This window comes from Anneissia japonica, unplaced genomic scaffold (genome assembly GCF_011630105.1).
Source record: "Anneissia japonica isolate Jap-2015-1 unplaced genomic scaffold, ASM1163010v1 scaffold376_len1572418_cov194, whole genome shotgun sequence".
In the NCBI taxonomy this organism is placed as follows: Eukaryota; Metazoa; Echinodermata; class Crinoidea; order Comatulida; family Comatulidae; genus Anneissia; species Anneissia japonica.
In genome coordinates, this window is record NW_022741166.1 from 1,135,605 (window position 1) to 1,149,727 (window position 14,123).

A 14,123-nucleotide genomic window follows, 5' to 3' on the forward strand; every position below is an offset into this window, starting at 1 on the left:
ATTTAAAAATAAAAGTATATCTGTGTCAAAAACAATTTGAACTTTCTACGACATAACAGTCACATGATGAAACGTATTTCGAGTTGGTTTTATTGTCCAGAATACACTAAACAAACAATTATAAATTTAATTTAAACTGCTGAATATTAAAATAGATATCAACTATTTGAAATCCAGTAGAGCCCATGTTGTAAAAGATCATGTACATTTTATTTTTATTCGTAAGTTTTTCTGGGGATAAATTATGTGTCATTAAATGTACAATGTAAAGTTTGAGAATTATTTAAAGCTAAAAAAAATCTAGAATAGATTAAGCATTGTGGATCTTAATTCTTTGAATTGAAGAAAGTACTTTGATTTTTAGTATAAAGTTGTGCCCACGGTGCTAAATAAAAATGCAGACTTATAGAATACTATCTTACTGAAGAGGGGCCCTAACTGATCGAGTGAGAGCTTAATAAATAATATTATTAATAAATCTAAAAAAATTATATATGAATAATGCAAATTTTTCTAAGAAATTCTCAAAACTGTTTTAACGCAAAAAGAAATGGCACCATATACATAAACATTGTTAATAAAAAAAAAAATTAGGCAAATAGCATCGTATAGTTAGAAATTTTTTTTTTTCATGTTAATTGTTTGGCAAGTCGATACTATGCGCATTTTGTATCACCAGGACTGAAACGTCATAACCACTTGACCACGAACGCACTGTGGTGATTCAAGTGTCTGATAGAATCTGAGTTCATTTCATTCTTTTATCATGTCTGATGTAACAATGCATATAAAGTGATTTAAAGGCATGAGAAAAAAAAAACAGAAACAGGAAGAGGAATAATGCAATAATAAAAATTGAAACGTAACAGAAAAGTACATATATATATATACACACACATATATATGTCTCTTATACACATCTAGATGTGTATAAGAGACAGGAGTTGACGTGGGCTTCGAACATTCTGTATTAATTTACTTACAATATTTAACCAATGTGGTCTATTAGTTATCTAGGCTGTCTCTTATACACATCTAGATGTGTATAAGAGACAGCCTATAAGCAATCATTGTACATTTAAGACATTTACTAATAAATCCCTCTCGGACTAGTATGACATTAAAAAAAATACTGAAAACAACTCCAACAATAGATAATTAGATAAATTGTGTTCCAAAATGATCAGAAAGCATTTTAGAATCAAATACACTGTAAGCACACAGAATGGTTTTGAATTAAACACTGACTCTCCAATATATCATTTGGCATTTGGATTTGTAATTATAGTTTTACTATTCTACATAGTCTATATATACACCTTAAATGGAGTGTAAATTTCTATCCATAACTGTAAATATGCTATTATAAAATCCAAATGGACAGGACAAATGTGATATTACAGTAATATCATATGATTAATATGTTTGTAAACATCACTTCGTCTGGGATAATTAAGTTGGTTCTATATAATAAGAAACATTAAAATACAGCATTGCCAATGGCTTCCAAAACACAGTAGTCAACAAAGACAACCTAAAAGTTCACTGATTAATCTCAGATAAGATAGTATAATACATACTCCAAGTATCAAATAAAAGTGTTTAACCAATCAAAACATAACCAATCAAAACCATTACCTAGGTGACATATGTCACCTACTAGATTGGTTTTTTGATTGGTTAAACACTTTGGTACTAGTGTATATAAGCTTGCATATACGAATAATTTTTCATACCTGATGACCACATAATTAATGTCAAAATATTGTATCCCGACACGATGCGTGCATTTCGATACTTGAAGTATGTATTATACTATCTCATCAAAGACAATGTGGAATATAATAAAGTATAAGACAAACAATAATATACTTCTAGTTTATCATTTAGATTGTATGATTTTTTTTGTTAAATGTTAAATATGTTAAAAGTATTTACATAGTGCCTTTTCCTTGGGGCTACAAAGCACTTAGACGAACTCAATTACACAACTTTCTACTGTTCAAAAAAGTCCCACCATATCTTTTTGCTGCCCATAGGTGCAAGATTATCTCATTTAAAGGTGCTAAGGTATATCTCATTTAAAGGTGCTAAGGTAAATGAGAACACTTGAGTATGCATTTTGCTTGTGCTTATCAGTGGCGGATACAGGAAGTAAAAACAGAGGCAGAGGAGCTAGACCACTTCAGCCCCACCATAGTTGGAGCTGAGGTAAGAAACTTTATGATTATGGTAGCTGATTATGGTAGCTGTAGATGGCCAAAAAAGGGAATCTCAGACCTATATTTAATTATAATTTCCCTTCTCAATTTTCTTTAAAATTCTGAAAAATGTAGGGGGCCCAGGCCAACTCGCACACCCCCCTCCCCTTGTATCCACCACTGCTTATTTTTGCATTAAATAAAATGAAAAATGAATTTTTTAAAAAGAACACTGTGATAACTCCCTAACCCCTGGTCTTCTCAAAGGTAGCCCTGGGGTCAAGTTCACATTTTTTGAGTGAGTGTACACAAGAAGACTTAGTTTCAAAAACTGAACAAGATATTACATTTGAGCCAGCATCAATGACTGTTCACTGTCCACCTTTACCATGTTATCACCTTTGGTATTTTGCATTTTTCCTTCCTCCCCTCCCCTGTCCTCACCTCTCTACTCTCAATTATAACCCTCTAAAACTTTAGTATAATGTACACTAATGTCCTTCCTGCTTTTCCCTCACATACAGTTCCTAGGATTGTATTAATCTTTTCTCGGCAATCTTCTCTGTTTGAAAATCATATTTATATTTTTCTTCTATTTGTTCAGATGTTAAGCAATTGAGATTCGGTACTGTAAACTGAAAGAGAATTTATTAAGAATGTTGATCTTATACAGCACATATTTAAAAGTTATCTAGGTGTGTAACCTTATTACTGTGGTCATTAAACCAAATACCTGTAGAAAACATGTTTAACTCTCTATGAAACAATTCCATAATATTTTATTTGACAAAAAAAATTTCATTCCCATCCTTGTCAACTAAGATATAAACTAGTCAATAAAAAAAAAATCCCATATAAACAAAAATAATAATAAATCTTACATTTGTGTTTGTATTCAACAAAGCTTTGAAAGCACTATTGATATCGAAAGTTACACCATCCAAAGCTGAAAATAAATCATAATTTAATATATTAATACACTTAATATTATTTTTTTTTCACTAACATCATCAGCATCATCACTGTCACCTTTGTCATTATCATAATTCTCATTATCAAAAATTATATTATACCCTTCAGGGGCATGGCCTGGTTTCTGTTGGGGGGGGGGGGGTTGGTGCATAAAAAGAAGAATGCGGATTAAATTCCTATCGCATTGAAAACTTAATGGCCATTTTTATTATTTTAACCCACTTATTAGACCTAATTTGCCACCATATAATCGGTATCTTTATTCAAAAAACTCCTTCATAAAAAAAAAATACATTAGTAGCAAAAAGCTAATTTGGCGTATTTTGTACAAAAAGAAAACAAGAACGAGAAAAAGCAAAAACATCACATTAAAACAAACCATGGCGTCAGCACCCTGCACCCCTGCCCTACGCCCAAGTTCTCGGTATGGAGAAACAACCTCAAGCAGTGATACAATATAATTAAAAAAATTAACAATATTATTGTTTGTCAGTTTTAATGCTACCATCAATAAAACTATCATCATTACCTTTACCATACCTTCATTACTAACAACATTATCCTGAATTATATAGCACCTAAAATTAGTTTAGGTATATTAATGATATTTGTGTAAGTTTTTGTTCTTTATATATTTTAAACATATATTTATATATTTATGCTCATCCTGTACTTGTTTATTCCACTGTTTAATTTGTCAATAAAATACAAAAGTTCCTCTACATTAAGAGCTATCTATGAACTAAAGTGAACACACTTAATGAGATCAAACCAAGAAACAACGATATACTGACCGTATAAAAAGAAAAGGTTAACAACAATTTATGGAGGAAAGTATAGAGCGAGAGAAATCTAATCTCCTTAGACAAATTATTTTGAAGAAGACTGTTATTGTCTGTGTGTTCTTAATTACAGTCTGGAAGAGAGTCACTTACGTTGATTATGTAACTGAATAGCTCTCATGGTTCCACTTCTTTTAACAGTTGTGAGATGTGTTGTACTTGGCAAGTTTGTTCTGGTGAAAATATAATTACATATGTCACATTCAAATACAAAATACTTCTTAGAATGCATGCAAACCAAATTTTAATCAACAGAGATATGAAAATTCAAATAAAAATTTATTTTAAAAAGTTTAAATCCACATATACTCTCAATTTTTCTTGATTTTCATTTGAATATTTGAAGTGAAACATATTAACTAGTGGTTTTTTATTTTGTTTTCATGTTGTATTGTTCGTGTCAGGGGGAAGATGATTTTTATTCTACAATGTTTATTGGGCAATAAAATGTATGGTAATACAAATAAATGATGATGTTCGAATAAAGAACGACATATTGAATCATGGCTTCTCTTAGTCTTTTTGGAGTCTGCACGAAATTATATTACAAATGAAAGATTTAGAGAAATTAATAGTAAGAATAAAGCCAGGCACTCACTGGGTCGTTCGACGGTCTTCTAACCGTCGCACGATGAATCCAACTCCGCACCTTGTGAGTGGAATTGGATTTGTTGTGTGAAGGATGTCTGACTGTTGTAAGACAAATCCAGCTCCACTCCCCGAGAGCGCCAGACTATGTGACGCTGTCTGCTGATTGTCGGTGGTCGTTTGAAAGAATCGTCAATAAAAACGATCCACCGCGCACGAGTCATCGCATTGCATTCTTCATAGAATCGTGTCAGTGAGTGCTCCGCTTTAAGAATCAGTTCTTAGAGATATTACTTATACTGTACGTCAAGGTATAAAGTTTTCTATTCAGGCACAGACATGGCCCTTAAACTGAAATAATAAATTGCTAGACTTAACAGCATTTGTGTCAAAGTCAAGACAAACCAGTCACTCATCGCAAAACTCCATATTGAGTTATTAATACAGGGTTAAAGAGTAAAATAACTAGCTATAAAATGGTAAAAAAATAATTCAAATCAGACATTTTCTTATGAAGTTACAAGCGTTTAAAATACAGCTATTTAAAGAACGATATTTGAAAAATCAGCCTTCAAAGTTTAGGTTTTGGACATTTTGCATGCAAAAACTATCACCAAATTTTAAAAAAGTGTTGTTTTAACATTGAAAATGGGGGAAATAACAGCATAGAATGATGTATAGATATACTGTATAAAGTTTAGTTTAGTGCAATAAAAAAATAATAAAAAGGTGGCGCTGTTCTTACGGATGACACTGCTCACTTGATTTGTCTTCTTGAGTGTTATTAGAATTCTACTAGAATTCTTATCTTATTGCTATTTGTGACTTGTGATGTTAACGAATGATTTCAGCATGTTGGGGAATATGGTTATGTTTGTCTTTCTCATATTCATATCATTTGTGGAAGTTCGAATGGAAATAGGCCCTGTTCTAGGCTCTGTTACACGTCAGCAGAATTGAAAGCCATGCGGGAGCAAACCGTTCCCAGACCAAGTGAGAGTATGCAAATTCATACACCATGCGAAGTTCGACGTCGGAAGCGAGGCAAAGCTGGTGGCGTTAGGAAACGTCTTCATTCTAGGAGGTGGCGGCCTTACTTACCAAGTATAATAATGGGAAATGTACGCTTGATGTGTAATAAAATGGATGAACTGAGAGCTAATGTGAAGTATTTTCACGAATTTAGGACTGCTAGCATTATGTGTTTTTCCGAGACGTGGCTATCTGAGAATAAAGGTGATCAACTGTTTGAGATTGACGAATTTATGTTATTCAGAGGAGATGGGTTGGAAACTTCTGGGAAGAAGGTTGGAGGAGGAGTAATGGTTTATCTTAAAGAAAGCTACTGTCACCCTAACAATGTTCATCAAAAGAAGTTTATCTGTTTGCCTCACATTGAATATATGGTACTGTCTATACGCCTGTATTATATCCCAAGGGAGTTTTCGCATGTAGTTTTGGTAGCTGTGTACGTACCAACAGATAAAAAACGGGCAAAAGAAGCGAGTTTAGAACTGAGCAATGTTATAGGTGAAATTAAAATTCTGCACCCGGATGCCTTCATCATAATAAGCAGGGACTTCAACCACTGTACTTTAAATAGAAGCAGTATTTATTTTTACCAGCATGTTAAGTGTAGTGCTATGGGCGAAGCTACCCTTGATCATTGTTTTTCAAATGTTAAAGATGCCTTCGTGTCAAGAAAACTGCCGAACCTGGGTCTATCAGACCATAACTTAGTTCAGCTACAACCAAAATACCGCCCAAAAGTACACCGCCTAAAACCAAAGGTTATTACAGTGAAGCAATGGTCTGATGAGTCAGTTGAACAGCTACAATTTGAGTTCGAAATGACAGACTGGAACATCTTCAAAGAGAACAGTACAAACGTGAATGAACTGACAGAAACTGTTACTGCTTATGTAAATTTTGTACTGAAAATATAATTCCAGTCAAGAAAATAAAAGTTTATGGTAATTTTAAGCCTTGGATAAACAAAAATGTTTTGGAAGTGATTAAGCAAAAAAGAAAAGCATTTAAAAATGGTGATACAGCTCAAGTTAAAATCATTTAGAAAGAATTGAAGCGAGTAATTCGTAAAAACAAATTTGAATATAAAAATAAGGTTGAAAACAAATTTAAATGTAATGACATGAAGCAAGTATGGCAAGGAATGCGCGAGATGAGTGGGTAGAATTCATCTAAAAATAGGATTGCTAATGCTAATATGTCCAATCAATATGCAAATGAATTAAATGAGTTCTTTAATAGATTTAATAAACATGAGTTCATGGGTGAATCATGAATGTTTGGAACTTAAACATAAGATTAACGATTCATTATATGATTGTGAAAGATTAATCGATGGAGTAGAGGTAACAAAACATTTCGAAGGGTTAAAGGCATTGAAAGCAGCTGGTCCCGAAAGGATTTTACCTAGAGTACTGAAAGTGTGTGCTTGTCAGTTTTTGCACATCTTACACATATATCTTTAATTTGGTTTTCTCTTCTCATGTACTTCCGCTGGCTTGGAAAACACCATGTCTAATCCCAGTTCCTAAAAGACACCCTATTAGCTGCTATAACGATCTTAGGTCGGTTGCAGTGTCGTTGGTACCTATGAAAGTTTTTGAAAAAATTGTACTGAATAGTTTAAAGCAAACAGTTTCAGATCATCTTGATCCTCTCCAGTTTGCCTACTGTACTAATAGGATACTGAACATGCAACACTGTATAAAATTCAGAGAATTTATTGTCACTTAGATGACTGGAAAACTAATCCATGCGTGAGAATCATGTACTTTGACTTTAGTTGGGCATTTAATACAATTCAGCCTCACATTCTTATAAGTAAGTTATTTAATTTGAATGTTCCAAGTGTATTAATTTCATTTGTTTTTAATTTCCTGGTCGACCGTCTTCAATATGTTAAGCTACAGAATAACGTTATTTCCGATATGGTGTCTACCAGTACTAGTGCATCACAGGGTACTGTTTTGGCCCCTTTCTTGTTTTCGATTTACACGTCAGACTTTAGGTCTACTTCTCCGAGTTATCCAATGATCAAATTTGCAGATGACTCTGCATTGATTGGTCTCATAAATGATGGTAATGATTCCCTGTATGTTTCTGAAATTCTTAGATTTACTGAGTATTGTGGAAATAATTTTCTTGAATTAAACATAAATAAGACAAAAGAAATGCACATTGATTTCAGGAAGAATAACAGAACTGTTCCGAATAAAGTAAACATTAATGGTCAAGAAGTGGAGATTGTAGATTCTTATAAGTATCTTGGGGTGGTGTTTGACAATAAACTTTGTTGAGGGATCATACTGATTTTGTAGTTAAGAAATTAAATAGTAGACTCTACTGTCTTAGAAAACTAGGTTCTTTTGGGGTTAAGCAGAACATATGTTGGATGTTCTACGTATCGGTGATGTTTTCTGTTTGGGGGTATTGTATGTTAGGGTTGGCTGGGAATATTAGTAAAGGGGATAAAGAGAGAATAGAAAAGGTGCTGGGTAGAGTGGGGAAAGTTATTGGTTCAACTGTGCAGTCACTGCACTCATACTACCACGAATGGCTTGCCATTGTTTTTAAAAATATCTTAGAGGATAACAGCCATCCGCTCCACGTGTATATGATAGGCTCCTGCATGGGCAGAAGTGGTAGAATGAGGACAGTGGGTGCGCACACGGACCGTTACAAGTACTCATTTTACCCAGCTGGGATAAGGGAGTTTAATTTAAAGTATTCAAGAAGATAATTAATTAATTAATTAATATAGCAAGTGAGCAATGTAATTTCCAAGTTATTGGACAATAAAATTAATCTGTATCTGTATAAAATAGATTTTTTAAAATTTGACATTCCAGCATGTTTAGGCCATTTTCTCTGAAACACGAGGGCTTTTGCTCCATGGCGGACAGGCTTAGGCCCCCCCCCCCTGTTGTCCGACGCACGTTTAGGTCTTCGGATCAAAAGTTAAAAAAAATATATATAATTTGCCTGTCCAAATAACATTATTTTGACAGCCAATCCTTAATATTGTGGTCTAAAAGCACATTTTGGACCATACTAAGCCATAGAAACACTACATGTAAGTTTTTATTCCGGGCCATCGACCAAGACTTTGTCAGCCCCTTGGCTTGGATCGCTCTGTCAGACATGTCGGACCCCTTGTCAGCAAATTTCTGGTGCTGCTGATTGGTACATTGTTCAAATCCCATATTGCAATAAATATTTCTAAGGTGGCTGCCTTCCCTTAATTTTTATGACTTACCTTGGAGCTGGTACTGGCTTAGGTTGTGGTTCTGGTGGTGTGCTTAGTTGCTGCGTCACCTTTTGCTGTATCTTAGGCCCTGTTCCATATCTTACTGATAATGTTAAGCCATTTATTTCCCTGTTGTCAAAAAATAAACACCTGCTTATTAAACCTTTTACTATTAACAATTGTTAATGTTTTCATATTTTTATTATATAGGTATGTGGGTAACTAGTCCCCATATTAGCAATAATGTTATTCCATATTAAATATTCAACAATAAATTGAATGAAATCTTAAACATAACAATATAAAAATATAAATTAAATTTCTGAATATAAATAAGAATAACAATAAAACTATATAGGGCACAAGGTTAACTTGTACCGTGCTGATTCACAGCATCCAATAAAGTAGTTAAAAGCAAAGCCCAAAGATAATGTTATGTTAGTTTAGTTATTATGTTTAGTTACTAACTAAAAAGTCTTTTATTTTTTGTCATTGGGTCCACATGATTAAAGGTTGCTGCCGTATCGGGGCAAGAGCAGGCAACCTCACCAGGCTCCCATTTATACTCCCGGGAGGAGAGATTAAATGCACATGAAGTGCCTTGCTCAAGAACAAATGTGAAATACACAGCAATGATTGAAACCGTGAATTCCAGGTTGCGCCAAGAATTATTTCTTTTATCCTTTTTCTTAATGGTAAGAAATGTTAACATCACCATCACTATTACCGCTGCAGTCATCACTTACGTCAAGTTTGTTTTCATGTTTATTTTTCATTTATACTTTCTTAATTATTTCTAAATTTCTAATTTTTTACAAAATCCTTATGTACTGTTTTACAGACATAGTTATAAGTCTAGTTAATATTATTGTTGTTCTTACCCTTTGCAACTAGATTCAGCAACTTTCTGTTTTGAATTTTTTGTCAAGTACACTTCACAAATAGCAGAACCTGATGTAAATCTATTTTCATACTGTACCACTACTTTCTTTTTCTTTAAACATTGTTCAGCTGAAAAAAAATATAATAAAATGCTGTAAGTATAAAAAGAGAAAGAAGGAAAGACATTACAAATACACTTTTAGGTGTATTCAGACAGTACTTTATTAAAAACAAGTAAAAATAGTTGACTTTTTACAAACACAATTAAAGGCACCCCTCCCCACTCCCCCAAAAATGTTGTGTTGTCCAAGCACAATGACATTTGTACATCAGGGATGATAGATCAGCTACATTTATTTCTACTTTACTATTGGCCTAGGCCTAATTCTAGGATCAGACAGGGCTAAATTAAAGGTACAGATATCCAATTCATTATTTAAAGCTTGAAATGGCTTTTTAAACCATTAACAAATTTTGGGCTCTTAATTTTCAAAATTATTTATCACAATAAGAGTTATAATAAGCAATTAGTAGAGTTGCATACCATACAATAGTGGAAATTATTATACAAAGGTAGATTAATGCTTGAAAATAATTCCTAAGGGCCTGCAAAGCCCAAAGGATTTTTTGGAATGCATTAATCTAACCTAAGTATAATAATTTCTCTCATGTATAAGTACTCTACTAATTACTCTAATAACGCCAAGACACTGTTCGCGTACTTCACCAAGAGCTGTTTTCGTTTTTTTAAAGTCAGGCTCCGGAGGAAAAAAAATTTTTGATATGTTGTAGAACTGATTTTTCTAAGACAGAAAAAAGTTGTTTGACGAAAACCTGGGGAACGGTGAATGAGATACAGATTTTTTAATATTTAAAAACTGGGGGAATAAGGTGTAAAAATGGGCAGTTACGCCCCACGCCCCCCCTTGGATACGCCACTGGTTTTCTCCTACCCGAAATCCACCCTGACAAGGCTAGGCCTAAGCCTAAAGCCCTTTTTTCACTATCCCCTGATTTACCTAATTTTATGTTGTGACTATTCATTCCTCATTTATTGCATGTGTATAAATAGGCCTTCATAAAACATTTAATTACTCACTTGTTTTAATCATAATTAATTCATTATTAAACGAACAATGCTCGATCGCGGATGCGATGAAAATTGCAACCCCCAACAAAAAAGTTACCAGCAGTTTGCCAAACAATCCGGTGTTCTGATTGGTCAATATTAGGGTAGTCGCCACTATGCCAAATTCAGAAATTGGGGTTGTCGCGGAAGCTGTCACAACACCGATTTAGCAAGTAAGGTTTGTGAGCATGCGCAGATATCTGTTACGCTCTATTAGTTCGTAGTAGATTGGCCGCGTAGTCAAAACGAAAAATGCCTAGTGATATGATCAGTACATCTTTATGCACATTACACTTAACTGTGCATATGCAGATTGTTGCTGCAGTATGCTCTAATACACAGCGACGTTTACAGTACGGATAAAATGAATAAATATTTGATTGTGTTTGAATAACTTTTCGTGAGTTTACTATTTTGACAGACATTCGTCAAAGGAATAAAACATTTCTTAAAGCATTTTGAGAGAATAACTAACGACTTTCTGGTTGGTGTAGACAGGTAAAATCGTGTGATGATTTTATATCTAGGCTAAGATCTAGGCCAGTCCTTGGTTGCTTCATTCTTTGAGTCTTTAAAATATGTGTACAATATTTCAATTAAATGTTTATTTGGGTCCATTGGAATTCTTTGGAATTTTTCATACATAATATTGAATTTGAAGTAACTTTCTTCGGGTTCTAATCAACCTCGTCAAAAATCAATTACCACATCGACTGGGCGAGTGTCTGCCCTCTCTTTCCGCAGGTGTGTGTCGTAGTGCTAGGTGTGAAAACACTAGCCTAGAAATCATTGTGGTGCGCAATACATACTGTACAAGTTGTTTTCACTTTTTGCACACAAACTGTAAAAAGATCAAGCAAACCATGCACTAATGAAAAATTAGTGCACAGTTGGGTATAGGAAAATAACATTGCGAGTTAATGCGATGACGACACGATTGACTCCAGATATCTACTAGTACTCACATGTGTCCTTAGTTTGATTCAGAGCTGTGTAATTCATTGGTATAACGTCATTTTCCTTTATTATGGCTAGATCTTTCAGCACCATAGTGTTTGATCCCTATAATCATGTAAAATAAAAATCATTATCTGATCATATTTATAAGGTAAACCATTTACAGACTCTTATTGATTTATGAAAATAATACAAATTCTTACATCTGGTGTTGGTAATTTCCTTGTAAAACAAAAATATCGTTTTGTTTTTGAAAAGAACGAATCTTTCCACAGGTCTGCATCTGACTCATCAGTAGTTTTTTCAATCTATAATTATTTTTTAAAAAATAAAAAAATCACAAAATATATTTTAGAAAAAAAAAAGCACAAAATTATATAGTTAGGTAGTATATTACCTTAAAAATCACAACAATTTTTTTGTCCTTTCAGAAGTCATCATTATGATCATGTTTTTTATGCATGTAACCAAGTCGTATGAGTGTAGCAGGAGTCCAGTTTCACTAAGAGGGTTAAAAATACTACCCACCCCGGCAAAAAATTATTAGGAAGGGACAGTATTTCAGGGTACAGGAATCAAAGGAGCTCCAATAGGGTAAAATAATATGCTCTATATTTACTTTCTTTACTCTACAAAATCATAACTAAACGACAACTTTAAATGTCTAATTTTAACACTTAATTTTGATAGACCCAAATGGAAATAAGCCATTTCCAATCAAATCTCTCTGAATACTTTTATCATACTAAATTTATCACAAAACTGAAATCTGAAACTAGTAGAGTTCTTTAACAAAGTTGTGGATTGCATCATAATAGAAAATCAAAATGAAAGTAAAATGAAAGCAATTCCAAAAATAACACAAAGTAATAACACACAAAAATGAAGCAAAAGCTTTAATTACTGTTTAGCAATACTTTTTGAAAACGCCGTGGCTAGAGATATGGTACCGTATTTCTACTTCGTTTTGCTAAAGGTACGGTAAATGGCATTATGTCACCATCACCCAATGAAATGCCAGAATGTGCGTGACCTCATTTTTTGAAGACAGGCATTCGCATTGCATATCACCCGAACGATCATGTACAGTACTGGAAAATTAGAACATCAAAAGTACAATATTGTTTGACTTAAGTTACTGTCATCGTTAAATAGGTGTATGGTTCCCCTTTATAGTAAAAGTAGGCCTGTATGAATTCTCTTGTTTAAAGTATATTCATTTTTTTATTGCAAGTTGTCATAAATACATTACCAAAGACTAGCAGTAGTGTGTGTATTACATGTGCCTTGGCCTACCAGTAAGTCCTGAGGATGATGCCTTGCTTAATAAGGCTATAAATGACATAACTCTTATTGAGTGGTACGCCTATTTTTCTATGACAGTATTATAAGAATATACTGTACTCGATCTTTGCCTAGCTAATCATCTGCTCATGAAGTACATTTTTTTGCTAGTCACACATTGCTCACCTGTGACAGTGACAAGCACTAAAAACTCAATATACTAAACAAGAAGATTCATAAGGCCTCCTAGCATTTTATATACCGTAGTACTGTTTTAAGGTCTGCATCAAAATTATTGGAAAAAATTGACTCAATAGTAATAATCATGAAGGGGAAACTCATTCTCTCGATCTAGGCCTAGTTCTGTAGCATAACAGTAACGGAGTCTAGCCCTATGAAAAGTTTTGAGCATTAAAATTGTATGAATATTTTGGTTGGATTGTAAAGCGTGGTATTATTTTGAGCTTCTTGGACTAAAACTTGGGATGTAGGGATTATGAAGTTCAGACGGTATGATCACGGAGGAACTATAGGCTAAGTTTATGACTGATATAGGACTATGCCACTCAGATCAATGTCACAAGAGCAGCAGCTGCCGCGAAAAGCAGAATCCAAGCAAGGCCGAGCAGGCCTTGCTTGCTTAGATTTTTCGCCAAGCGAAGAATTTAAGCAAGGCCTAGAGGCATGCCAAGAGTCTGGTGGAATCCGTCCTTGTTTGATCATGGTTATACATCAGGCCCGTAGCCAGGTCATTTCAAGGGGGGGTTCTCTGGGCGTGGGGTCCAGGACACTGAATAAGGGCCCTGGTGGGGTCGGGGGCGAAACCCCCGAAGCCAGAGCAGATTTTGTGTTTAGTGGGTCTATATAATGTTATAAAAGCAGTTATGTTTTTAAAAAAGATCTATGTAATAAAAGGTGGTATATAATAAAATTTGAAAATATTTTCTGAGAATTGGCATGTTTTAATCACACCGAAAGACAAAAAAAAAAAA

The 14,123-nt window shown here is 33.9% G+C and overlaps 1 protein-coding gene across 1 annotated transcript in view; it reads right to left on the reverse strand.

Moving 5' to 3' along the window:
* Window positions 1-1,668: 1,668 nt before the first annotated feature.
* Window positions 1,669-14,123, reverse strand: part of LOC117118646 (multivesicular body subunit 12B-like) — a 15,948-nt gene continuing 3,493 nt past the window's right edge. Inside the window, exons 3-9 of the mRNA XM_033263308.1 lie at window positions 12,051-12,155; window positions 11,856-11,952; window positions 9,761-9,890; window positions 8,889-9,008; window positions 4,109-4,188; window positions 3,083-3,147; window positions 1,669-2,836 (exon numbers count right to left, since the gene is read on the reverse strand). Coding sequence (XP_033119199.1) covers window positions 2,729-2,836; window positions 3,083-3,147; window positions 4,109-4,188; window positions 8,889-9,008; window positions 9,761-9,890; window positions 11,856-11,952; window positions 12,051-12,155 — 705 coding nt within the window. The 3' untranslated portion in view covers window positions 1,669-2,728. The remainder of the gene's footprint in view (window positions 2,837-3,082; window positions 3,148-4,108; window positions 4,189-8,888; window positions 9,009-9,760; window positions 9,891-11,855; window positions 11,953-12,050; window positions 12,156-14,123) is intronic.